Below are 27,560 nucleotides of genomic sequence, written 5' to 3' on the forward strand. Positions count from 1 at the left end.
GAAGTACGGGTGCTGCAGAAGCGGTGGGTTCCCAATTAGGATTGGCGAACGCAGCAGGAAGGGCACTATGGGCACAACGGGCCTGTGTTTGTCTTCTTGGTGGCAGCGGGACACTACTTGTGCTTGCCACCTCACCAGCTTGAACTGCACTTATGGGACTCGCCACGTCACCAAGTGTTACTGCAGTGCTGGTTTGACTACGACTGGGGTGTACTAGGCCACTGGTGCTTGCCACTTCACCAAAACGCTACCAAAAAAAACTGTTAGCGATCGCAGGGATCAGGCCTGACTCTGCGAATGCTGCAGTTATGCTTTTAGTGTTTTGTAAGTGACAGTGATTGATCGATACTGCACTTGGGTGGGCTGGGCTGGGCCGGGCGGCGGGGCAAAACGCAGGTGCTAGCAGGTATCTGCGCTGATCCCGCTAAGATTGCGTTTTTGGGAACCCTAAACTGCTGGGGATGCTAGTATAGATCTGATTGGATCAGATATTGATCCGTTCAGATACTATACCACTAAGGGAGGTGTATGGTGCGTGCGTGGGTGTTAGCGGTACTGGCACTAACCTGACGCTGCCTGGGGCTGGTGCTTGCCAGTTCACCAAAATGCTACCAGAAAAACTGTTAGCGATCGCAGGGATCAGGCCTGACTCTGCGAACGCTGCAGTTATGCGTTTAGTGTTTTGTAAGTGACAGTGATCGATCGATACTGCACTTGGGTGGGCTGGGCCGGGCGGAGGGGCAAAACGCAGGTGCTAGCAGGTATCTGGGCTGATCCAGCTAAAACTGCGTTTTGGGAACCCTAAACTGCTGGGGATGCTAGTATAGATCTGATTGGATCAGATATTGATCCGTTCAGATATTATACCACTAAGGGAGGCGTATGCTGCGTGCGTGGGTGTTAGCGGTACTGGCGCTAATCTGCCGCTGCCTGGGGCGACGCATATCACCGCCGGGCGATCAGGGGGCTAAACCTTTATTAGGTAATAAACGGCGGGTGCCCTGACACTATAAAAAATAAACGAACTAACCAGCGTCACCCGTAATGGTTATACGCTGATCAGTGGTGAAAGGGTTAACTAGGGGGCAATCAAGGGGTTAAAACATTTATTAGGTAGTATATGGGGGTCCCTGACGCTATAAAACGCTGACGCCGAACCTAAATATTTACCTCCCTAACTAGCATCACCAGCGACACTAATACAGCGATCAGAAAAATGATCGCTTAGTGACACTGGCGACGGGGGGGTGATCAAGGGGTTAAAACTTTATTAGGGGGGGTTAGGGGGTATCCTAGACCTAAAGGGGGCTAATACTAACTGCCCTACCACACTAACTGTCGCAAACTGACACCAATGCAGTAATCAGAAAAAAAAAAACTGCTTGGTGTCAGTGTGACGGGGGGGAGTGGTGATTGGGGGGTGATCGGGGGGGGATCGGGGGTGTATTGTGTGCCTGGCATGTTCTACTGTGTGTGTATGTGTTGTGCACTCACGGTGAAGTCTTCTCTCCTCGGCGCCGGAACGGAAAATACCGACCTGAGGAGAGATGACATCATTTCCTTTGCTGCTGTTTAGCATACAACAGCAGAGGAAGAACGTGATTGGCTGGAAGCGATCGTGAGGGGGGGCCACGAATGGATGTTCTCCCCCTCGCCTCTCATCGCTCCCAGACACAAGCCGACCGCCTCGGGCACCGGGGGGGGGTCCGATAGGCCCCCCTGCCCACGGGAGGCAGATCACGTACAGGTACGTGATTCTGCCTGCCCGTGCCATTCTGCCGACGTATATCGTCGTGAGGTGGTCGGCAAGCGGTTAAAGCGACGCAGTGCCGAATCGCAAAACGTGCTCTGGTCTTTGGCCAGCGAAATGGTCTGGGGCTTAAGTGGTTAATAAAAAGTGGGCCTACAAGCCCTTAAAACGGCATATCTGGCGCGGACTCCACTCACTGGTAGGCTCTACACTAAGCTAAAGAACCCCCAATGTTACACCACTTTAACATGCTGTTCTAGGAAAATCAGACTGAATTAAGGCCCCATTAACACCTAGGTTTTTTTTTATGTGTATTTTTGTGCACATTTTTTGCATAACATGCATAGGGCAGCCCATTTGTTTTAATGGGCTGCCCTACACAAGTAGACAAACTTGGCAAAATAGCTCATGTAACTTTCTGCTGCATTGAGCCCTGCACATTTTTTACAATGCGTTTTTGCACGTTTGTTATGCATTTTTCCCACGTGGCAGAACACACAGCTTCTTGTTTTCTGCGTCAGATGCAATTAAAAATGAATGGCACTACAAATGTGACACGTGCCTGTAGAGCATTTGGTAAATGCATGCAAAAACACACGATTTTGTGCAAGTTTCCAAAATGAGCAGATATGAATGGCACTTAAGTATGGGAATTAATGATTGTTAATGGTAAAAGTGAGAACAGCAAGGTGGGACTTTGCATGAGGATATAGGGGCCGTTCAAAACCCCTCCTCCATCCCAATTAAGTAGTGGAGTATGGAGAGAACAGGTGTGGGACTTTATACAAGGCACATGGGAGCAAAGGTATGAGTTGGGTAAAAATTGAAATTTATTAATGAGAAAAAAAGGTTTTACAAAAATTCATACAGTACATAATTGAGCATAAATAGTACATAAATGATTTTACAAAAATTCATACAATACATAGTTAGGCACATGGCTCTGCATATGTTGGCACTCAGCTCTAAGGTAGTAGATATTAGATATTAAAATTGTAATCGAAAACTAATGCATCAAAAATGACAAATATAAATAAATGGATACAAGTAAATAGGAACGTTATATGCATATGGGTTCATGTGGTGTACACCTAGCGGTAGATTGAAGCTCTACGTCGTTACGTCGTTTCGGGGCCTTAAAGCCACTCATCAGGAGTGATACCGAGGTGGTACCTATGAGTTGGGGAAATAGCGGTAATGAATGGTGGGGAAAATGCAAGGGTAAAGAAAATATATAGGCCATGAATATCATGTTATTGGTTGTAGCTCTGAACTCACAGTAGTGTCTGCGCAAAGGCGACGCGGCCCAAGGTGCCGCGCCAACCATGGATGCCCCGTCCCGAAGCTGAGGGGGCATGGTCCGTAGGCGAGACCAACACAACGAACCCCCCAGGTGGGGTCAAAGAGTGGAGACAAATGTGTGGGTGGGGGATGGTCCCAAGATGAGGGAGGATAGGCGCTGGGTGTCTATGTAAAAAGAAAAAAGTGTGAGGTTGAAAAAACTGGGGCAAGGTGAGGTGTGGGGTAAGACAAAAAAAGTGTGGAGAAAACCGGAGAGGGGGAAGGGGAGGGGGGAAAAAGAGAGAGAGAAGGAAGGAAGAAGGGGGAAAAGGAAAGGGGAAAAAGGAAATAAAGAGGGAGAGAAAAGGGAAAAGGAAAAGTGGGGGGTTGCAGCGGGGGACTGAAAGCAGGGACAGAAGGTAACGAGGACAAAAGAGGTAAAGTAAGACAAGGGAGCACGATGAAGGAGAGGGGGAACACAGAAGAAAAGTGAGGAACAACGTGATGAGAAGAATGAGAGGGAGAAAAAAGGAAAAGGGGGTGGGTGTTAAAGGTGCGGAAGAAACATACCTGAGCAAGTGCAAGTAGGGGCATGAATGCCAGCTGTGAGATGTGCAGATGGATGGTGAGGGCAGGAAAGACAGAGGAGGGGACCACAACCAGGAGGGACGATGCCGCGGTGAACGCCGCCAGAGAAGGCCCCCAACGTCAGGCACCAGCAGCCCAGAGAACCGGGGGGAGAGCCCCAGACCCATGCAGCTGGACACAGAAACTGGCCAGCCGTGGGGCGACCCCCTGAACTCGTCGAGCGCTGGAGAGTGGAATCCCAGGCATCAGCTGATAAGGCGTCACGCTGGACGCCGAACAGCTGGTGCGGGAGGCATGACGTCGACGCGCAGTGGGGGAGACCCCGCCCACCTCCTCCCAAGGAGGGAGGGGAAAACCACAGTGCGCGTCACAGCTTCGGGGAGGGACAGAACAGGCCGGCGGAGACAAACAAAGGGCCCCGTCGAAAACACGCACACACACTGGGAGCAAAAAAAGTAAAGCTGTGACGCCAGGGAAATCCTGGCTCAGTATAAGTGACTTAAACAGAAGCTGTCAATGTGTGGGTATAGAGTCTGGTCTGTCGTGATAAAATGAAATGGGCAAATAAGATTTAGAATTACACTTGGGAAAGATGGAAGTATCAAAAGATGTTTAAAGGAAATGTGTATTGCTCAGTGTAGCGCCCATGTGCCTCCATCCCAAATTGTATGGTAAAAGTGAGAACAGCAAGGTGGGACTTTGCATGAGGATATAGGGGCCATTCAAAACCCCTCCTCCATCCCAATTAAGTAGTGGAGTATGGAGAGAACAGGTGTGGGACTTTATACAAGGCACATGGGAGCAAAGGTATGAGTTGGGTAAAAATTTAAATTTATTAATGAGAAAAAAAGGTTTTACAAAAATTCATACAGTACATAATTGAGCATAAATAGTACATAAATGATTTTACAAAAATTCATACAATACATAGTTAGGCACATGGCTCTGCATATGTTGGCACTCAGCTCTAAGGTAGTAGATATTAGATATTAAAATTGTAATTGAAAACTAATGCATCAAAAATGACAAATATAAATAAATGGATACAAGTAAATAGGAACGTTATATGCATATGGGTTCATGTGGTGTACACCTAGTGGTAGATTGAAGCTCTACGTCGTTACGTCGTTTCGGGGCCTTAAAGCCACTCATCAGGAGCGATACCGAGGTGGTACCTATGAGTTGGGGAAATAGCGGTAATGAATGGTGGGAAAATGCAAGGGTAAAGAAAATATATAGGCCATGAATATCATGTTATTGGTTGTAGCTCTGAACTCACAGTAGTGTCTGCGCAAAGGCGACGCGGCCCAAGGTGCCGCGCCAAACATGGATGCCCCGTCCCGAAGCTGAGGGGGCATGGTCCGTAGGCGAGACCAACACAACGAACCCCCCAGGTGGGGTCAAAGAGTGGAGACAAATGTGTGGGTGGGGGATGGTCCCAAGATGAGGGAGGATAGGCGCTGGGTGTCTGTGTAAAAAGAAAAAAGTGTGAGGTTGAAAAAACTGGGGCAAGGTGAGGTGTGGGGTAAGACAAAAAAAGTGTGGAGAAAACCGGAGAGGGGGAAGGGGAGGGGGGAAAAAGAGAGAGAGAAGGAAGGAAGAAGGGGGAAAAGGAAAGGGGAAAAAGGAAATAAAGAGGGAGAGAAAAGGGAAAAGGAAAAGGGGGGGGTTGCAGCGGGGGACTGAAAGCAGGGACAGAAAGTAACGAGGACAAAAGAGGTAAAGTAAGACAAGGGAGCACGATGAAGGAGAGGGGGAACACAGAAGAAAAGTGAGGAACAACGTGATGAGAAGAATGAGAGGGAGAAAAAAGGAAAAGGGGGTGGGTGTTAAAGGTGCGGAAGAAACATACCTGAGCAAGTGCAAGTAGGGGCATGAATGCCAGCTGTGAGATGTGCAGATGGATGGTGAGGGCAGGAAAGACAGAGGAGGGGACCACAACCAGGAGGGACGATGCCGTGGTGAACGCCGCCAGAGAAGGCCCCCAACGTCAGGCACCAGCAGCCCAGAGAACCGGGGGGAGAGCCCCAGACCCATGCAGCTGGACACAGAAACTGGCCAGCCGTGGGGCGACCCCCTAAACTCGTCGAGCGCTGGAGAGTGGAATCCCAGGCATCAGCTGATAAGGCGTCACGCTGGACGCCGAACAGCTGGTGCGGGAGGCGTGACGTCGACGCGCAGTGGGGGAGACCCCGCCCACCTCCTCCCAAGGAGGGAGGGGAAAACCACAGTGCGCGTCACAGCTTCGGGGAGGGACAGAACAGGCCGGCGGGGACAAACAAAGGGCCCCGTCGAAAACACGCACACACACTGGGAGCAAAAAAAGTAAAGCTGTGACGCCAGGGAAATCCTGGCTCAGTATAAGTGACTTAAACAGAAGCTGTCAATGTGTGGGTATAGAGTCTGGTCTGTCGTGATAAAATGAAATGGACAAATAAGATTTAGAATTACACTTGGGAAAGATGGAAGTATCAAAAGATGTTTAAAGGAAATGTGTATTGCTCAGTGTAGCGCCCATGTGCCTCCATCCCAAATTGTATGGTAAAAGTGAGAACAGCAAGGTGGGACTTTGCATGAGGATATAGGGGCCGTTCAAAACCCCTCCTCCATCCCAATTAAGTAGTGGAGTATGGAGAGAACAGGTGTGGGACTTTATACAAGGCACATGGGAGCAAAGGTATGAGTTGGGTAAAAATTTAAATTTATTAATGAGAAAAAAAGGTTTTACAAAAATTCATACAGTACATAATTGAGCATAAATAGTACATAAATGATTTTACAAAAATTCATACAATACATAGTTAGGCACATGGCTCTGCATAAGTTACCTTCGTTACCTTCTGTCCCTGCTTTCAGTCCCCCGCTGCAACCCCCCCCCTTTTCCTTTTCCCTTTTCTCTCCCTCTTTATTTCCTTTTTCCCCTTTCCTTTTCCCCCTTCTTCCTTCCTTCTCTCTCTCTTTTTCCCCCCTCCCCTTCCCCCTCTCCGGTTTTCTCCACACTTTTTTTGTCTTACCCCACACCTCACCTTGCCCCAGTTTTTTCAACCTCACACTTTTTTCTTTTTACACAGACACCCAGCGCCTATCCTCCCTCATCTTGGGACCATCCCCCACCCACACATTTGTCTCCACTCTTTGACCCCACCTGGGGGGTTCGTTGTGTTGGTCTCGCCTACGGACCATGCCCCCTCAGCTTCGGGACGGGGCATCCATGTTTGGCGTGGCACCTTGGGCCGCGTCGCCTTTGCGCAGACACTACTGTGAGTTCAGAGCTACAACCAATAACATGATATTCATGGCCTATATATTTTCTTTACCCTTGCATTTTCCCACCATTCATTACCGCTATTTCCCCAACTCATAGGTACCACCTCGGTATCGCTCCTGATGAGTGGCTTTAAGGCCCCGAAACGACGTAACGACGTAGAGCTTCAATCTACCACTAGGTGTACACCACATGAACCCATATGCATATAACGTTCCTATTTACTTGTATCCATTTATTTATATTTGTCATTTTTGATGCATTAGTTTTCGATTACAATTTTAATATCTAATATCTACTACCTTAGAGCTGAGTGCCAACATATGCAGAGCCATGTGCCTAACTATGTATTGTATGAATTTTTGTAAAATCATTTATGTACTATTTATGCTCAATTATGTACTGTATGAATTTTTGTAAAACCTTTTTTTCTCATTAATAAATTTCAATTTTTACCCAACTCATACCTTTGCTCCCATGTGCCTTGTATAAAGTCCCACACCTGTTCTCTCCATACTCCACTAATGATTGTTAATGTTTTTTAACAAAAAACTGTTTAAGAGGAGATTTCCCCCACTTTGAAGATATTTTTGTGTCTACAAGACAGAAAGTGCTGGGAAATCTCCTGCGTGGGCTACAGATGGCAAACAAAAAATCTGAGGTTCAGTGATTGTCTACTCTATACAAAATTTAAAAAATGCTTTGTCTCTAGAACGGGGGTCAGCGATCTGCCAGTAAATCGCGGACAGGTAACTGGTAGATCGTGGTCTGGGTTTGCTGACCCACCATCCCAGAGCATCAAACAGATTAAAAAAGCCAAGGGATTACTTGTAAAGTTGGAGCTGTAGTAGGGAGCAAAAGCCTCATAACCTGATGCCTCCTCTGTAGTGCTGGTTACCGTCCCATGTACTAACTGCACTCCACCTCTTATGTCTCCAGAATGGTGCCAGCAGCAGGAAAGAAGAGATCTTCAGGTCAGTGTGAAGCAATGCACTGGGCATAATATAAGGCTGCTTTCACATTTATGTGCTGTGGTTTATCCACACTGCGGGTGCAGTGCAGTGTACCTGCAGCTTTCCTGTGTGTTTGATACACTAATGCCGCGTACACACGATCGGAAATTCGGCCAGCAAAAGACCAATGAGAGCTTTTGGTTGGAAAATGCGACCGTGTGTATGCTCCATCGGACTTTTGCCGGCCGAATTTCTGCCAGCAAAAGATTAAGAGCATGTTCTCAATTTTCCCGACGGAAAAAGTTTCGGAAATTCCGTTCGTGTGTATGCAATTCCGACGCGCAAAAAATCAAGCATGCTCAGAGTCGAGTACGAGACGGAGTCGCTCAGTCTGGTAAAACGACCGTTCGTAATGGAGATGGCACATTCGTCACACTGCACACTCACAAACTTCTTTCTTTATTATTTCTCATAATCTCATGACTAATCTTTTTTGTTCTTAACGCCAGATCTCCATAATAATGTTTTTTTTTTTATATAGTAATTTTTTTTTTCATCAAGATCTCCTGTTGTATTTTTTTTTTGTTTTTTAATATTTTATAGTCATCTCCATATTTTTATTTTTTTGTATGTCACGTTTCCACAACACCATTATTATCTTGTATTTGTAAACCTCAAGTAGGTTGCTTGGTGTCCCTTGTTAATTTGACATTGTATTTTTGAAATGTACCTGCCTACTCATCAAAAAACTGTCCTATTTGAAGAAAAACACATCGGCAAGTATTTTCATGTTAAAAAATCTCCATTTATTCTGGCTCATAATAACAAAATAAAGAGGGAAGGCAACGCTGGAGAAACAGCTGGAATTTGCGAAGCCTTTGGGCCCCAGGGCAGACATCAACTCTGTGTATAAAATAATTGGTAGCTTGAGAAGTCCATATAGAAGGGAGCACAATCTGGTCCAGGACTCCCAGAGATCACGAAGAGCAGCAGATGACATGTATGTCCCCAGGCTGTGGTACTACAACAGGCTGCGTCTTCTGTCAGACCAGACTGAACCCAGGCAATCACTTTTTCTCTTCACTGCAGCCTTCCCTCCACGCTGCCCTGCAGCCTTTCCTGCAAGCTGTGGCTCTGGAGGTGGACTTTTGGCAGGAGGAGGAGGAGGAGGAGGATGGGCGAGCGTACATAAGTGGACATCATTGGTCATTTGCCCCCTCAACCCCTCAAAAAAAAATCTTTTCACAGTTGAGGCGTCGGCCCTCCTCCTTTTTCTGCATATTTGAGGCTAGATAGTAGCCATAGGGCTCTCCAGCGTCGAGGGGGGCTTTCAGGGAGTCATTAGCCTCCTTAATGAGGACAAGTGCTGCCTCCTCTACGTTCCTCCCCTTCCTGGGCCTTTTGGTTGGAAGGCGGAGCGGAGGCACCTGGGATTGGGTGAGGCTACTGGGCCCCGCCTCCTCCTGTGTGCCCAATTCCAGAGCCTCATCCTGGCTGAGGTCTTCCTGTGTATGAAAAAGGGACATAGTTTTAAATTTTGGTTCATCAATCACACACAATTTTCAGCTCATGACTGTTGCAAATTAAATGTTAATAACTAGAAAAGACTATAATTCTGACCCCAGCATTTTTTCATTCTTGTCCCAATCATTTTTGGCCCCTACTGTCTATTGATATGTAAAACACTTTTTGTTAAATCATTCATTTGTTATCAATAATAACATCTAGTTAACAACAATCATTTTCCCACAAAAAATATGTTTAAATATACTATACCTGGCTCCATCTGGGCTCCTTACTTTCTCGAAGGCCCAGGTTGGTCCTCGGAAGCCTCAGCTGGGGTTGAGGGAAAGGTTGATGGAAGGGGGGCCGGAAGAGTCGAAAGTGATTCCCTGGCTTCAATCTGGTCTTCTAGAAAACGCATCCTGCTGTAGTACCACAGACTGGGTACATACACATCTTCAGCTGCTGCTCCTGACCTCAGGGACTTCTGGACTCCTTCCTATGTGTGCTTCTCAAGCTACCAATTTTCTTATCCACAAACTCGAGGTCTGCTGTCAGGGACTCCAGAAGGCGTGCGCCTATGCGCATGCGCGAGTCACGGACTTTGCGCGCGTTAGACGCGCTTTGGCGCCCAACAGTCCATAAAAGACGCTCAATGATGCTGCCCTTTGCGGTTTCATCTGCTTCTGTTCCCTGTGTTCCTGATTCTGTACCAGTACTCTGTTCCTGTGTTGACCTGGCTTCCTGACCCTGCTTATGTCTCCAATCCTGACCTCGGCTCGTTTGACCCTGCTCTGTTACCTGCCTAATTGCCTGTTGCCAAGACCCAGCCTGGACTCTGACTATTCTCTGCCTGCCGTTTTTGCTGTATTTCCTGATGTTTATGACCCGGCTAGTCTGACTCCGCTTCTGCCTGCTGACCTGCATCCGCTGCTCTGCAAACCTGCATCTGCTGGCCTGCATCCGCTGCTCTGCAAACCTGCATCTGCTGATCTGCATCCACTACTCTGCAACCTGCATCTGCTGACCTGCATGCGCTATTCTACTAGCCTGCATCTGCTGACCTGCAACCGCTACTCCAGCTTCCATGTGAGGAGACCACTTCAAGCAGTAAGGACTCAGCAGGCACCTTTACCTCACTGTGCTCTTACCGCCACTGTTCTCACTCCAGTGGTCTCCGAGCCAGGGTGGTACGGGAGGTCTCCCTCCGCACGTCAGGCTCACATCCCAGGTACGTTACATCTGCGTTGGGGACCCAAGTCTTCACAAATTCCAGCAGTTTCTCCATCGATGCCTTCCTTGCTGGTTTGTTGCGATATAAGGGGTTTTTCACCTCCCACAAATTGCGCATATCCCTGTATCTGTCTATGAATTTGCTGAGGAAGTCTGGGTCTTTAAATTGTTTCATTTTTGCTGCAAGACCAAACAAAAGACAAAAACATTAATATCAGGCTAAACTCTCCTAATCTTATCCCAATATAGGCCTCAATCTAGAATCAGTATAGGCCACTCATGTCCCAAGTTAAAATGTTACCTTCGTTATTACGTTCGTCGCTTCCGTTCCTCCTTCTTCCGCACACAGAACATAGGTACGACACACGCTTGTTAGCTTTATAGACACTGAGCATGTGTGAAACTCCGCCCGCGTCACCCACCCCTGACGTTCTTTCTAGAATATTCCCTGCCCCGTCTTTTTCGTCGCAGTGGGGTAGGGGAACATGGTGGAGACAGAGCAGGTGCGTAATAACAGTAATGAGGAGGAAAGCCCGGAGCCCGAAACGTCACGATCCCGGAGGAGGAGATTTAAGGCCTCCAATATGGCCTTTGGTGAGATGGTGGAGATGGTCGACAAATTGAAGAGGGCCGACTATGATGGGAAGTATGGACCGTACACCAACCCTAATGAGCGAAAGGCCGATCATGACTAAAGTTGTGAAGAGTCTGCGCCGGAATTTTGGGGTACGACGTTCCAAGGGACAATTAAGGAAACTCTGGTCAGACCTGAAACTGAGGGAGAAGGATCAGTATAGAAGGATCAAGAAAGTGCTTCTAAAAAGTAAGTAGTTTTCGTGTGTTACGATTATTATTATTACTTGCATGCTGCGCCATGTGCTTTTCTTTACTGTTGGACAGTTTAAAATGGCTACTTTCATGTTCATGGGCACGGTAATCAGTCGTAGTAAACATTGTTCGTTTGCAAATAAATACAATGTTTTTGCCAGATACAGGGTTAACTACATCATCATAATAATTTGTATTCAAAGAAGTTTAGGACATTTTTTGTCTAGATGTGTTTCAAACTAGAATGAATTACAAACTTGATTCAGTGTAATGTAAGGAGAGGACACTCAGCAACTGTTTACACATCTGGACTCTGGAGCACTAGTGTGGGACACAAGAACAAACTTTTTAGGGTGTCCCACACAGGTACTCCAGTGGACACTTTGGGTGTCTACATGTGTGAAACTTGTCCAAAAAACGTAAGTATTCCTGCTTTGGTAAGGGAAAAAATAATGTCTTCAGCTTGGAACTCTGCCAAAACAAACAGTTGTACCCCACTTCCAAGCAATGTTTCATATTCCTGTTTCTGGACTCAAATATCTGTGTGCTAAGTATACCTTTTGTTTCATTTTCATAGGGGAGCAAAGACTGAGGACACCAGGGACCCCCCCAACTCCTGAAGAAGGGTAACAAAGATCACAACATGAGGATGTGGAGAAAGTAGAGGTGGTGGAGATTTTCACCACAACAGGTCAGTGTCGGACACCACAGATTCAGGTAATAGATGTATGCCTGCATATTTATAATACATGGTGTGTATTTTTATTTTAGGTGATGTTCAGGTTGTGGTACCAAAATCCAGTGATTTCACCAGTGACAGTGCACAACGGATGATCCAGGAAATCATGTTTTCTAGTCGTGATTTGGACATTATCAAAGAAAAAACCAAGGAGATTGAACAAAGACTGAAGAACATGATTGATGTACTAGGGGGAATTTAAATCCTAAAAAGATTCCTGGAATTTTTAATTTTTTTTTACAATAATTTTATCTAAAGTTTTAATACAGTTTAAAAGCCAAATTTGGAAGATGCACACAGTGTGTCAACATGTGCTATCAGCCATCAGGGGATTTCAATGTACGCGTTTTGTGGGTGCAACCCCTTCCTCCCAAAACTCTAGTAGGTGAGAGGAAGTGGTTGCACCCCCAAAACACGTCCATTGATCCCCCATGATGGGAGATAGCACATGTTGACATCAGGTATGGGATCTGAAAGGAAATCCCCATTTTGACTCACAATTTGTGTGCATCTTCTAAATTTGGCTGATCTGATGAAGCCAATATCAAGACCTTTTTCACACTATAAAGTGTCTGATATTGCCTTCTTTTTTGCAATGTTGAACTTTGTAAGTTCCAGAGTTGTGTATGTTATGTTTGTAAACATTCCTGTTTCTGTATTTTTTCAGAAATTTCAAGGTAAAACTTTGAAAAAAAAGTGTGTTTTTTTTACCGCCAAATGTTTTATAAAACGCACATGTGAATGTGCACGGAGTAAAAGGTTTTATACTGAACAATGTGTGACTTCTTCTTTCAATGATCAATACCATTTTTTGTGTTAAATTGGTGTTTACAATGACAATGGGTGTTATTAAATAATGGAAAAACCACTTGGCACTACAAGTGCACTAGGAGGACCTAGGAGACAGCAAAAATAAACCCAAGCAGTAACTGAAAATCAAGATTCGATCTGATAAAAGAGAAAATTTATTCAAAATGTGCTGGCATAGCAATGGCCCCCCTACCCGTAAAATATTCAACATATTTTTCTCGCACTTCACGGGCGCTTTCGGGGGCAAGCCAGGACGGCCAGCTTCCAGGGCCGTCATTGGAGTTTCTGAAAGTCCGGCCTCAGGCCCAACGTAGGCAACATAACTTGCATTATGATGTGGGATCCTCTGCTCAAAGAGGGGCTTAAACCAGAGTGCTTGTGTCTCATTACTTCCAGGAAGAGAAGAGCCCCAGGTGCTGGCTAAATGTTGATGTAAGTAGAAGAGAACAAGAAGAACCGGACAGCCGCACACCGGAATGGATAAATCCGTCTTTTTATTCAAAATACAGGGTCATGGGGTACACAAAACACGACTGTGGGGTGGTACAAAAATAGCTGACGTGTTTTGCACTTACACCAAGTACTTACTCATAGCTCGTAGGTGTAAGTGCAAAACGCGTCAGCTATTTTTGTACCACCCCACAGTCGTGTTTTGTGTACCCCATGATCCTGTATTTTGAATAAAAAGACGGATTTATCCATTCCGGTGTGCGGCTGTCCAGGTCTTCTTGTTCTTTATAACTTGCATCATGTCTTTTTAAAAAACTGTGCAGGATGCAGCAACATAAAATGATATGGTTTAGTTTGTATTCCGCCATATTTATGGCTGTTTGAAATAGACGGAACCGGCTGGCCAGGATCCCAAAGGCATTCTCCACGACTCTTCTGGCTCTGGCCAGCCGGTAATTAAAAACCCTCTTCTCCGGGGTGAGGGTCCTCTGGGGGAATGGCCTCATCACGTGGTCACCCAGACCGAATGCCTCATCTGCGATGAAGACAAATGGCAGTCCTTCCACATTCTCCTCCTGAGGTGGCAATCCTAAGCCACTACTGTCGAGACATTTGTAGAACTCGGTCCGGGCAAAGCACCACCATCCGACATCCGGCCATTCCTCCCCACGTCCACATATAAAAAATTATATGTCGCCAACACCACCTCCATCGACACAATACTATTAAACCCCTTGTAATTATAATAGTATGACCCCGAATGGGGTGGTGGGACGATGTGTACGTGCTTCCCATCGATTGCCCCTCCGCAGTTAGGAAAGTCCCAACGCTGGGCAAAGTGGGATGCCACAGTCTGCCATTCCTGTGACGTTGAAGAAAACTGTGGAGTAAAACAAGAACAAAAAATTAGTCATTTTGCACATAAACATTGCAAGCAGATTAGACACAAACATTCTTGGCCAACATCAGTATAACATTTATTTTAAGGAGTATTTAAAGGCTAAAATATAAGGCCCACTTATCAGATTCCTCACTCCCTCTGATGGCCCATTGTAAACATTTTGGGGGGGGTATGTTTTGGACAGGTAACCCTCTCCACTTCATTGAGAGCTGAATGCATAAATATTGTGTTTTACTTTGGCCAGACCCTCCTTACTTACACTATTGGCAGCCCACTTGACAGGTAAGAAGTGTCATAATACAAAAATAAAAATACACACTGTATAAATTGAAGGACATTTTTACATTCTGTAATTACCTATCAAGATAATAATAGGAGAACAAAACTTTAAACAGTACCATTTGAAAGTATTCTGGCAGGCCCTTTCACTACATGCTATGGGGAATTCATCCATAAATATGACCACAAAAGAGGTAGGTATAGTGTGTATGGGTTTGAGAAAGTCAGCAGATTGGGGGAGGGAGGGTTCCAAATGATTTTGGGCCACAGCCTCTGGCACTCTGCATAAATTTAAGCACACAAATAACATTTTGACACATTTTAGGGGGTGTTTAGGGTAAAGCACTACTATGGAGCTGACAAAATACATTGTTAAGTGACTAGGCTATAGGTGTATATGGGCCCAGGATAGCATGCTGGGGAGGTTAGTGAAGGCAAATATGCATGTAGGCCAAAAAAAGAAATGTTTAAGCTTCCAGCATGCATGAGAACAAAGAGGACATTCACAGCATATTACACTCATGGTAATTAGGGAATGATGAAAGAAATACAATACATTAGCATACATTAAATACATAGAATGTGATGTTAAAGGAGAAAACTTACCCTAATATAGTCCTTCTGCAGGACCTGAATAATAGCAGAACAGGTCTCTGCAATAATGATCCCCAGAGCCTGGGGGAGATGCCTGTTGAGAACTTGAGGTCCTGTAGACTTCTCCCAGTCGCCAAGTACCGCAAAGTGGCGACGAGCCTCTGCTCAGGAGTGATGGCTTGCCGCATGCAGGTGTCCTGCCTGCTGATATAAGGGGACAGCAAAGCCAACAAACAGTGAAAAATGGGGTCCGTCATCCGGAGATAATTCCTGAAATCATCAGGGTTATTCTCCTGGATCTTCCTCAACAAAGACATATGAGAGAATTGGTCACGCTGGAGTAACCAGTTCTTGGTCCATGAACTCCTCCTCGACCCTGTTCATGGACTGGGCTTGGGTCAAAGTAAGAACCCCAACACCAAGCCCCTGCACAGCACGAACTCTACGACAAGTACGTACCCGCAACATGGCTTCAAAATGGTCGGCTGGTCAGAACGAACTAAACAGAACACACTAAAGAACAGCAAGGCCTGTGAAGAGCGACCTGAATATCAGTAACGAGCGGACAAGAACGCACTGAAAAACAGATACAAACTGACTTCACGCACTGAAAAGCAGATACAAACCCACAAGCACAAACTGAACAGCAGTAAAACGATCTGAAAAATCAGGAGTCTGAAAAGCGCAAATCGTCTCTCACCAAACTTCTACTAACATGAGATACACACGAGATTAGCAGAAGGAGCCCAAAGGGTGGCGTGCTGGCTATTGAACTTCTCTTTTCTAGTCCCGTCGTACATGTTGTAAGTCACCGCGTTCTGGACGGTCGGACTTTGGTGTGACCGTGTGTACGCAAGACAAGCTTGAGCGGTATTACATCGGAAAAAGCATCATAGCTTTTTCCGACGAGAACTCTGATCGTGTGTACACGGCATTAGCCATAGACTTCTAGTATATCCTGCCTGTTTGGTGCACTTGCAGGAGTTTTTGTGTGCTTTCAGAAAGTGCACTACACCTGCAGGATATAATAAAAGTCTATGGCAAAGCACAGCTAATCCAGGAAGGTTACAGATGCACTATGCTGCACCCGCGGTGCAGGTAAATGGCAGCACATAAGCGTGAAAGCAGCCTTATAGGGGGCTGAGAACAGTAAGGGTTAATTTACATTTTCTGTTTGAGGGGGTTGTAAAACCCCTTATTTAAGATGTGTTTTTATCACCCCGCCCCAACTGCTCCCCCTTTAGCTGCAGTGGCCAGGGTCGTACACATGTTGCAGCCACAGAGTTATACACCCTGTCTTGGCTGGTGGGTGTATCACCTGCAAAGCATGACCCATTCAAGTGAATTAGGCTGCTCTGCAAGTGCCCTGCAACCTTGTGCAGTACAGAAAACAAGGGTTTAAAGCAGGCAGCGTTGTGTTGCTTTCTCACCACCTGCTTTAACCCCTTGGACACTGCAGAAGCATGCAGTTGCGAGGAACTTGCAGAGTGGCCGCATTTACTTTAATGGGTTGCGGTTGGCAGGCGGTAGCACCCATCAAAATCAACAGGGGGCTTAATTCCTGCTGCGGCATGTGTAAACCTTTGGCTGCTGCCTCAGCAGCTACAGGGGGGGTAGGGATTGGGGCGGTAAAACCGTGTCTCCACCTCTTTGAGGTTGCCTACCCCTAGAATATATCTATATACTGTATGAATATGGGGCCAATGGTATAAAAGCTTGTATATATGCAGAGCAAAATAAAAAACATATAATCAAAAACAGCAACTAGGTTTTAAATAATTGAAAAATGCGTAAATATTTATTAGTTGGAAACAAAAGCAGAAGATTTAATTAATTTGTATATACCTTCTGCAAACCCACATATTTAAAATATATGAAAATAACCTACCTGAGACTACTAAATGCAAGGTTATGAATTAGCTGTGACTGTACTATTACCATAGTACATTGAATATGATCTTGTCATTGTGATAATGAGTACAAATACAATAAAGTGTAATTTGAAACATCCAGTAGATTTCTTTCTAATTCTTTCACATGGCCAATAAACCTATAATTTTCCATAATACTAGCCAACCAATATGACAAATTAATGCACACTAAGCAAATTGTGTTTTGCAGCTGGTCTTGAATTCAACCCAAGAATAATTACAGGGACAACACTGTCAACACTGTCAAAGGACAAGTGGCAAAATTCAGAAACAGTTTGTGCAAATAAGGGACATTTTACAACTAAATGCACTACAGACTGTGAAAGCAGAAAGCATGCAATCACTTAATTATGTCATGCCACTCATACAGATATGATATCCTATTGTAATGAAACTCACCCCCATTTGTATTTTTAAAGATATTACCTTGTTGTTTGTTTGAATCCATAGCTGAATTGCCCTGCTCTGAAGAATCACAGATCATCCTTTCACAGAGCTAGTCTGTTGTCTTTAGTGTTGTCTCATGGGGAAGCATGAACTATCATGTGAGTTCAATGATCCTTCATGACGGCCATTGCCTGTTTTCAAAAGAGTATAAAGGGTTTATTGAGATTCTATTTCCAGAAAATGAAGATGTTGAACTCACATGCAGTGACACGCTGATAAATGATGTATTCCGACATGAGGTTCAGTGCTGTAGGTTATAAGAAATTCCCTTTTACACCTATGCAAATGTAGTGCGCGTGGTAACGTACACATGTAGGTGTAAATGGGCATTTTCATGAACTCAAATAAATGTATTTTTGTCAGTGTGAATAGGCCCTAAAGAAAAGTTGCTAAGTAAATATATCATACACTGAACAATAAACCAATAAACTGCCACTAAAAAAATATTATTGATGAATGGTATTAATTATTATTAATGATATTAATTATTAATTATTATTAATGATATAATTATAATAATTATTATTAATATCTAATAATTAAATATCTATTCATTATCTAAGGAAGTCTTTACTTGTTTTCAGAACATATAGCCAACTCTGTCATAAGCTATGAGATCTGACAGATGGAATGAAAATAATCTGCTACCATAAACACCAAAAACAGTAACGATCTCTACTGCATTAAAGAATATGTTACTCTAACAATTTCATATTCCTGATATGTGCCTGCTGTACCACGTACTTGTATGAAAAAGTATCCTGTTTCCTTTGTATTATGTGAAGTCCCTGGTAATTCTGCCAGCCTCTCTGCTTTCCTATTAAAAACTGACCACACTTGGCATGAGGGCACTGTGTGGTCAGTTTTCTGACTGTGCTGGGAACTCAGCCTGCTCCCATCCAATGATTAGACTTGTGCTAACATGCCCTCCTGCACAACCATTTACTGATAAGATCAACTTATTGCTGTTTCTCCTCTCCAGCTCTATAAACTCCTTATTAGGGATGGGCTGTCTGTTCAAGTCGTACATGAGTTTGACTCGAACATCGGCTGTTCGCTTGTATGCTGAATTTAGAACATTATGGGCCGTTCGCGCCAAATTCGAGCGCCACGTCATGGCCCATAATGCACTGCGTCATTGTTTAACAGGGGCGTGTAATTACAATTTTTGCTGTGATATTTTGCAGCAGGGCTCGTTCCTGCACTCAACTAAAGTATCTGTGAGGGGTTGCAGTGTTATGGCACCAGCAGCAGTGCCTAAATCCCAATTTTTCTGACTCTGTTCAACAGGGGCATGTAATTACAATTCTTGATATATTTCACAGCAGGACCCGTTCCAGCACCCACCAAGAGTAACTGTGGGGGCTTACAATGTTGTGGTAACACCACCACACCACCACCAAAGGCCCAATTTTTCTGACCCTGTTCAACAGAGGCATGTAATTACAATTCTTGATATAATATTTCACAGCAGGGCCCCTGAAAGTTAGGTGAAATCTTCTGAACAGGGGCACAGACAGCAAAATGTTACAGAGGTGATGATAACCCTTCCCTATGTTTTCCAAAAAGCTTTAAAATAGATTTTTTGGCTGGAGCTACACTTACAAAATGTACCTGTTCCAAATTACAAACAGATTCTACATAAGAACAAACCTACAGTCCCTGTCTTGTTTGCACTGCCTGTATACTGCTGTTCAGAGTATATAGGGCCTGGGGGCCCAACCCCTTTTCTTTTTTAATTTGGGTGCAGGGTTCCCCTTAATATCCATACAAGACCCAAAGGGCCTGGTAATGGACTGGGGGGGGGGGGGGTACCCATGCCGTTTGTCTCACTGATTTTCATCCATATTGCCGGGATTACATTAAATCCGCAAGCAGTTTTAAATTACTTTTATTCCTTTAAAAATGTCATTTTGTGCAGGGACTGTTCTAAGCATGGGAAACATTACAGGCATACTATAGACACCCCCCAGGTACGATATTTAAAAGAATATTTCACTTTTATTTTTTCACTTTAAGCATCATTAAAATCACTGCTCCTGGAAAAATGCCCATTTTTAAGACTTTCTTTTGCATTGATACATGTCCCCTGGGGCAGGACCCGGGTCTCCAAACCCTTTTTAGGACAATAACTTGCATATTAGCCTTTAAAATTCGCACTTTTGATTTCTCACGTTTGAGTCCCATAGACTTTAACGGTGTTCGAATGTTCGCGCAAACTTTCGGTCTGTTCGCATGTTCTGGATGCGAACCGAACCGGGGGTGTTTGGCCCATCCCTACTCCTTATGCAGCTAAGAACAGAGGGTATATGATGAATCATAACAAAAGGGGAAAAAAGTGTTCCTTGTGGTGTTGTCACTTGGTTTAAGTAAAATCTTCCTCCTCCAATGCCCCCATTCCCACCACCATATTCTTCCAGCGCAGCAGGGGTTAATAGAAAGGAGGGAGCTGTGACAGGGACTCATCAAGAGTGCCTGACTATGCCCGCTCTTCATTTATTGAAGCCATGCTGCAGCTTCTATGAATGAAATATGATCTATGAATGGGGGGATGACTTTTCAATCATCAGCCCGTCCTCCATTTATAGATCATTTTTCATTCATAGAAGCTGTAGTATGGCCAATATGAATGAAGGAGCTGGGCGGAAAGGGTGGACATAGTCAGGCTCTCTTTATGAGAGCCTGTGTTTATTTGTATTTTTTTCTTAAAGTGGAAGTCCGCTTTTTAACTTGTACCTACAGGTAAGCTGATAATGAGGCTTACCTGTAGGTACAGTGAATATCTTCTAAACTTGCACTGTTTAGGAGATATTCACACAGCATGCAGCTGGTGACCTCATCGGCGTATGTGCTCTGAAGGGGCCTATGTCAGGGCTCCCTTGCACATGCACATGAGTGACATCATAGCAGCCCCGGCCATTCATACACTAGTAGTCCATGAACCCGGAATGAAGACTGGGTGAAGATGGAAGAAAAAGGGAGCCATGACAGCACTGCGCTGGAGTTCTGTCCAGGTAAGTCTGTCATAATGTGCTAGTATACAGTGCATACTAGCACATTATGACTTAAACCTGCAAACCTGTTTTTATTTTTCTGGCGGTTTACTAAAGCTTTCACTAAACTTTGGCAATCATCGATGATGCAATTTTCTTTGCTGCAACCACAGGTTCCAGGAAATAACATAGCCTGTGTTGATGGGGAAATCCCTCCCGCCAAGCTATTGGGTTCTCTCTGCAGGAAAACAGTGATTATTGCTAGCGGCTATAACCACTGACAATAATCGCATGTAAAAATCTGACACGCTAGTTGTACCCAGTTCGATTAATGGCCCATAGATGCCCATAGATGCTTCGAATCTCAGCCAGTCCCTGCAGAACCAGCCGAGATTCGAACCATCTATGGCCAGCTCTAAAGTGATTTGAGAAGCAGCTTTTGCTTGCTCCCTGCCTACTAAAAATTGTACGGCAAATATTGTGTCCCAATCTGCTGTAAAAAAAATCCTGGTACTTCCTGGTGTGGGGCATATTTGTACATTTCATCCTGCCCTCTCAAGGGAGCAAGGCAAGAATGGCAAACTGCCAGCAGCACAGTCATGTGGGGTAAAGTATCCCATAATTTTCTCTCCAGAAAGTTAGTATTTGCATATGAGTTTCACAATGATCACAATCCCACTTTCTCTTAAGGTGACTTTTTTCTTCTACATTGAATAGACTTAGAGCAGTTATGCCACATACACACGAGCATACTTGGTCCGGCAGACCAGAGTCCGCCACACAATCCGATCGTGTGTAGGCTCCCGCGGACTTTTTTTTCCCAAAAGTCCGCCGGACCTAGATTTGAAGCATGTTTCAAATCTTTCCGTCGTAAGTCCGCCGGACTCAGTTCCTGACGGAAAGCCCGTTCGTCTGTATGCTGGTCCGACGGAACAGATACACCGCAAGGGCAGGGTACTGCATCTCGTGCTCGCTGCATTAGGAAAAACAAATTTTCCTATTGCGGCGAGCGTGGGGCATACCAGGCCCTTTAGTCTGGTATGGATTTTAAGGGGAACCCCCTATGCCGAAAAACGGCATAGGGTCCCCCCTAAAATCCATTCCAGACCCCGATCCGAGCACGCAGCCCGGCCGGTCAGGAAAGGGGGTGGGGACGAGCGAGTGCCCTCCCCCTCCTGAACCGTACCAGGCCGAATGCCCTCAACATGGGAGGTTGGGTGCTTTGAGGGAGGGGCGCCCTGCAGGGCCCCCCACCCCAAAGCACCTTGTCCCCATGTTGATGAGGACAAGGGCCTCTTCCCGACAACCCTGGCCATTGGTTGTCGGGGTCTGCGGGCGGGGGGCTTATCGGAAGTCCGGGCCCTCGCTAACAAAAGAGCAGCATGAAGATAGCGGAGGAGCCGGCAGAAGAACTGGAACACCGGGAGAAGAGGCCAGAGAGAGCGGAGAAGAACCAACCGGACGCCATGAGAAGAGGAACCGGAGGGACCCCTGAAGTCGGAAGATGACCCCCGAAGCCGGAAGAAGACCCCCCGGAGCTGTCTAATAAATTACTTTAAAAACCTGTGTAGTGTGTTTTATTATTGACACTTTTTCCCTAGGTAAATGGGTAGGGGTACCATGTACCCCATACTCATTCACATAGGGTGGGGGGCCGGGATCTGGGGGCCCTCTTATTATAGGGGGCTCCCGGATTCCGATAAGCCCCCCACCCGCAGACCCCGACAACCAACGGCCAGGGTTGCCGGGAAGAGGCCCTTGTCCTTATCAACATGGGGACAAGGTGCTTTGTGGTGGGGGGGGCCCGCAGGGCGCCCCCTCCCCAAAGCACCCACCCCCCCATGTTGAGGACATGCGGCCTGGTACGGTTCAGGAGGGGGGGCGCTCGCTCGTCCCCACCCCCTTTCTTGACCGGCCGGGCTGCGTGCTCGGATCGGGTCTGGTATGGATGCTAGGGGGGACCCCACGGCGTTTTTCGACGTAGGGGGTTCCCCTTAAAATCCATACCAGACCTAAGGGCCTGGTATGCCCCGCGATGGGGCTCGCAAGGTGCCAATCTTGCCGATAAAAGCGGCGAGATTCACTTCCTTTTCTAGTCCCATCGTACCCGAGTCACGTTCAAAATGAACGGACTTGTCCGTGTGTGGGCAAGTCCGTTCATTCTGAAAGTCAGGCGGTAGTCCGACGGAAAGTCCAGCGGGAAGAACGTCGGACCTAGTTTCACAGAAAGTCCGGTCGTGTGTACGTGGCATTAGAGGCACTTGTGTATAATGGGCAAGCATTTTTAGAACATTCTTAGCCTAGGATCACACTTGTGCAGATTGGTAACCAGTGGCGGATGGTGTTTTCTTTTTTGGGGGGGAGGGGCGGCCTAACACCACCCCCTGGCGGCATAGCACTAGCAACCCCCCCGTTGTCTGGCGGTGGGTCCTTACCCCAGCTAGGTGGCTGGGTGTGGGCAGCTGCTCCTGTGTCCCCTCCAGCATGGCGGGCGGGCCCCATCTAGGTGGCAAGGTGCGGGCAGTGGCTCTGGTGTCCCCTCCAGCACGGAGGGCAGGCCCTATCTAGGTGGTGAGGTACGTGCAGCGGCTCTGATGTCCACTCCAGCACGGCAGGTGGCGAGGTACGACCAGCGGCTCTGGTGTCCCCTCTAGCATGGCAGGTGGTGAGGTGTGACCAGCGGCTCCGGTGTCTGCTCCTTCAGTGGCTTCCACCATGCGTCTCCACCCCCTTTCTCCTAAGCGCTAGGCGTTCAATAGGATCGCCTGACATTTTGGCCAATCTGGAAACAGCTCTCACGACCTGCTTCCTGATTGGAGGGGAGGAGATTTAGTGTGAAAATAGCGAATATTCATTCACTATCTCACAACTGGGTGGGCTTCGGGCGCAGTGCTCTGTGCCAGTAGCCCGTCCCTTTTTGTAGCCTATTAGAGCAGGGGTCTCAAACTGGCGGCCCTCCAGCTGTTGCAACACTACAAGTCCCATCATGCCTTTGTCTGTGGGAGTCAGGCTTGTAACTGTCAACTTAGCACTGCCTCATGGGACTTGTAGTTTTGCAAAAGCTGCAGGGCCACCAGTTCGAGGCCCCTGTATTAGAGCCTCTGGCTCTAATCACGTGCTTCAAACCCCCCCCCCCATTGGAATCCATGGTCCGGTGCCCTGTATGTAGAACAGGCGGCTGGATACATGGATGGGGGGGCGGCGCCCATGCGCCCTCTATGGACGGGCTGCCACTTGAATGGTAGCATTCTCAAAATCGCACATATTCCTGACCCACAGGCAAAATGCGTTGCTGTATAGCAAACACGCAGTGCCCCAAGCATCGGAAAAAGGCGGTGTGTTTTCAGGCATGCCAAATTTCATGGTGTTGTGGCACCATGAATCTCAGTGCAGAGATATTTTAAAAAGAAGAGACAGGGACTTTTTTTCCTACAATGTGTGTGTGCAACACACATATGTGAATCTAGGTAAAAACTGAAAAATCATTATAAGCTTATGTTACTTGTTACATACTTTACAAATATACAAAGCTTCTGTAATGTAATTACTGTCATAAACCTATACATGTTTCTTGGTCCTACAGCTTTTTTAAACCTTTAAAACTCATTTTTCAAATCCAAATTTGTATTTGAATTTTAATTAAGTAAGCTTTAATTTGTGACATGTCCCCAGGTTCTATCTTAGATAATTGCATTTGAACTGGACAGGATCCAGTATTATATATTACTATAACTGCTTTTACTGAATTACTAGTATTTTCTCTTGTATTTGTTCTATTAGTGTTACTGTTAAAAAAAATAGTATAATCTCTTGAGTTTCCTACTAGAACAGATAACCCAAATTTGTGCTATTTTATACACAGTAGAAAAATTAGATAATGCAGAGATTTGATACCCTAGTTTTCACTGTGGTCTATCACAAAACAATTTGAAGCAGAACTATGGTCAGACAATAAAATCACATATATGATGTAGTTTGTCCATATCAGTGAATGCTTTCTCTCTGTTTTTGTAAGTACTCCTGGAACATTTTGCAAATACTTATTTTCCTGCCAGTAGAACCATTGGATGGGGCCTTCTTTTGAGGCTCTCTTCTTTCTGCAGTGAAATCACTATATCATTGTCACCTTTACTGCTGTAGGAGGAGGTTACATGGTGGCAATTTTGATAGCCTTATCAGTGAATAGCCATACCCACAGCCCACCACATTGCCCTATCTGAACCTTAGCAAAATTATATAAAAACTCTGCTCAGACCCTTTCCACCCCTCCAGCACTGTTTATCAAGGTCCAAAAGAAATCCAGCTTCCCAGCTGCATTTCCTATTAAAGTGGTTGCAAACCCTTACAGTGAATGGACTAGCTTCAGGTAATACACAGAGATTAAACAAAACCTCCTACACAATCTTTACCTGTTTATCTGCAGTCTTCTCTTCTCTACAACCATTCAAAGTCCAGAATTTATAATAATTGTCTAAGCTGTCAGAAAAAAAAGTAGGTGGACAGCTGTAATGAGATTAGTGAGGAGAGCTCTAAGAGCTGATTGGGGGGAAAAGAAACATCCCCTTTCACACAGCACACAGGAGCAAAGCTGAGGCTGTCAATCAGCTGGAGATCCCTCCCGTCACCATTTTTTTCTTGGTGTCAGGAAAACTTGTCAGAAGTCACTCATGCAGATAGTAGAGGAACAAAGCAGCAGACAGAAATCACACTTTGTGACGTTAATTGAGACAAGTACACACTATAGAAGGATATGTTTTGTTCATATTACATGTCTACATGTTTACAACCACTTTTAAAAAAATGTACATTTTGAAATTTACTAGCTTGCCTTGAAAATCACTGTACAAAAAAAAAAAAAAAGAGGCTTTGGAGACTTAAAAATGACACTAAACTCTGATTTTAAAAAAATGAAAAAAACAATTCTACACAAGTACTGTATATATTCTTAATTCATAAAGTACCTCCTATTTCTCTCAGCCTCCTCTAAAACCTCAAAATTCTATTTTTGCTGCTGTAATCCAGCTTCCTGTTAGAGGGTGGCTACATTCATTCACCATGGTCCAACTGTATGAAACTATTAATGGGTTGTAAGTAAACAGCAAATTTTGTCTCAAATTAGGGATTTCACAGTTGTCAAAATTGTATTGATATCTGCCTCTAATGTTACCATGAGACTTGCTTAGGTAATATTTGCATGAAAAAAATCTATCTTTATGAAAACATCCCCATGCCCCAGCCCCCAAAGCTGCACGATTTGTAAAAAAGCTTGCCAAATAAAAAGGTTTATTAGTGCCCCCATGGCAAAATATAGTAACAATAGTGTTTTTTAGTCACAGACTTACAGGGGAGATTATTCATAGTAATATGGTAGCTCAATGAGCACTTTTCCCAATGCTGGCTGCTGCGGTGATTATCCTTATAACAGAGGAGGCAAATGGCCACCCATAGTGAATATCCAAATATTCATGTTAGTGAATTTCCAGGATGTGTGGGACTAGTAAGACACTGCCAGCAACTCATGACACAAGAATCCTCAGCTTCAAAGTTCTAAACATCTTTCCTCCTTTAGGATACTAAACAAACTTGTCAATATATGTAAGGATAAAGCTAATAAATAGGACAGAGCTCTTTAATCTTCCTAGTGTCTAACCTACTAGAAGCGGCAGCTGTATAATCTAGAAGATTAGCTGTGTCCCCCAATGAAAAATTTGCATTTAAGTAATGAGTTATAATTTTTGGTTTTCATTGGTTTCACTCTGTTTTGGTTTTCAATGAAGGGTGTTGGTGGTTTTTCAGTTTTTTTCAGTTTTCTTTCACTCTTTCACATAGTCCCTCGCCTCTTAACTCTGGTCACCATGGTTTTCCATTGCTTCTCTTTTCTTTCAATACCTTGCAGTCCCCTCTTTGGCCTGTTGGATACATCACCTAGACGGAATATAAACACTCCCCCTGACTATATATCTCACATATATTATATATACCATATACACTTTTTCATATATGCATATTCAAAAAATTTCACAAAGTCTTTACCCTGTAAGTAGAATCTAATGTCACTATTCCATCTGTTAATTGGGATGTACATTTGGACCATGGTAATTTGGTGTAATTGTTGCAATTGTAGGTATAGACTGCAGCCCAAGAATGGTTCTATAACCTTTCTTTTGTATCACTCTTCTACTCCTTGGAATACATATAAACAAAGCTTTAAAATGTCTTTACTTTATAATTGATATCCTAATATATGCTGATGGTCCATTGAATGGACATTTAGTTTTTATGTTCTTTCTTGTATTGAGAGGTATGGATTCCAGAAAGATAGAGATATAATTTGCCCCTGTCATTAGTAAGACCTCATCTGGAATATGCAGTTCAGTTTTGGGCACCAGTTTTTAAAAAAGATATCGGGGAACTGGAGAAAGTGCAGGGAAACCAAACTGATGAGAGGCATGCAGGAGCTCAGCTATGAAATGTTAGAGGAACTGAATCTTTTCCCTCTTGAGAAGAGGAGATTAGGGGGGATATGATCAACATGTACAAATACATAAGTGACCCATATAGTGAACTTGGTGTTGAGTAATTCACTTTAAGGTCATCACAGAGGACAAGGGAGCACTCTTTACGTCTAGATGATTTTCAAATACGGAAAGGTTTCTTTATAGCTATGAAAATGTGGAATTTCAGAGGTGGTTATGACAAGCTCTGTACATTGCTTTAAAAAAAGGCCTGGATTCTTTCCTAAATGTACATAATATAACTGGGTACTAACAGTTATATGTAAAGTTGATCCAGGGAAAATACAATTGCCTCTCGGGGATCAGGAAGGAATTTTTTTTCCCCGCTGTAGCAAATTGGAGCATGCGTTGCTGGGGTTTTTTGGCCTCCCTCTTGATCAACTGTGTGTGAAGAATTGTGTATATGGGATTGTATTTTTTTTTCTTTTTTTTGGTTGAACTAGATTTTTCAACCTGATTAACTATGAATAAAAAAACTATGAACTATGAATATTTTATAC

General features: G+C 44.9%; 1 protein-coding gene across 3 annotated transcripts in view; it reads right to left on the bottom strand.

Moving 5' to 3' along the window:
* Window positions 1-27,560, bottom strand: part of ARHGEF33 (Rho guanine nucleotide exchange factor 33) — a 583,069-nt gene that overhangs the window by 481,746 nt on the left and 73,763 nt on the right. The window contains exon 2 of one of the 3 annotated variants that reach the window (XM_073627672.1): window positions 17,532-17,683. The exons of the other annotated variants lie outside the window; for them this stretch is intronic. Within the exon in view, the coding sequence (XP_073483773.1) occupies window positions 17,532-17,589 (58 nt within the window). The 5' untranslated portion in view covers window positions 17,590-17,683. The remainder of the gene's footprint in view (window positions 1-17,531; window positions 17,684-27,560) is intronic. 3 annotated transcript variants of the gene reach the window in all.

This window comes from Aquarana catesbeiana, linkage group LG04 (genome assembly GCF_042186555.1).
Source record: "Aquarana catesbeiana isolate 2022-GZ linkage group LG04, ASM4218655v1, whole genome shotgun sequence".
Lineage (NCBI taxonomy): Eukaryota > Metazoa > Chordata > Amphibia > Anura > Ranidae > Aquarana > Aquarana catesbeiana.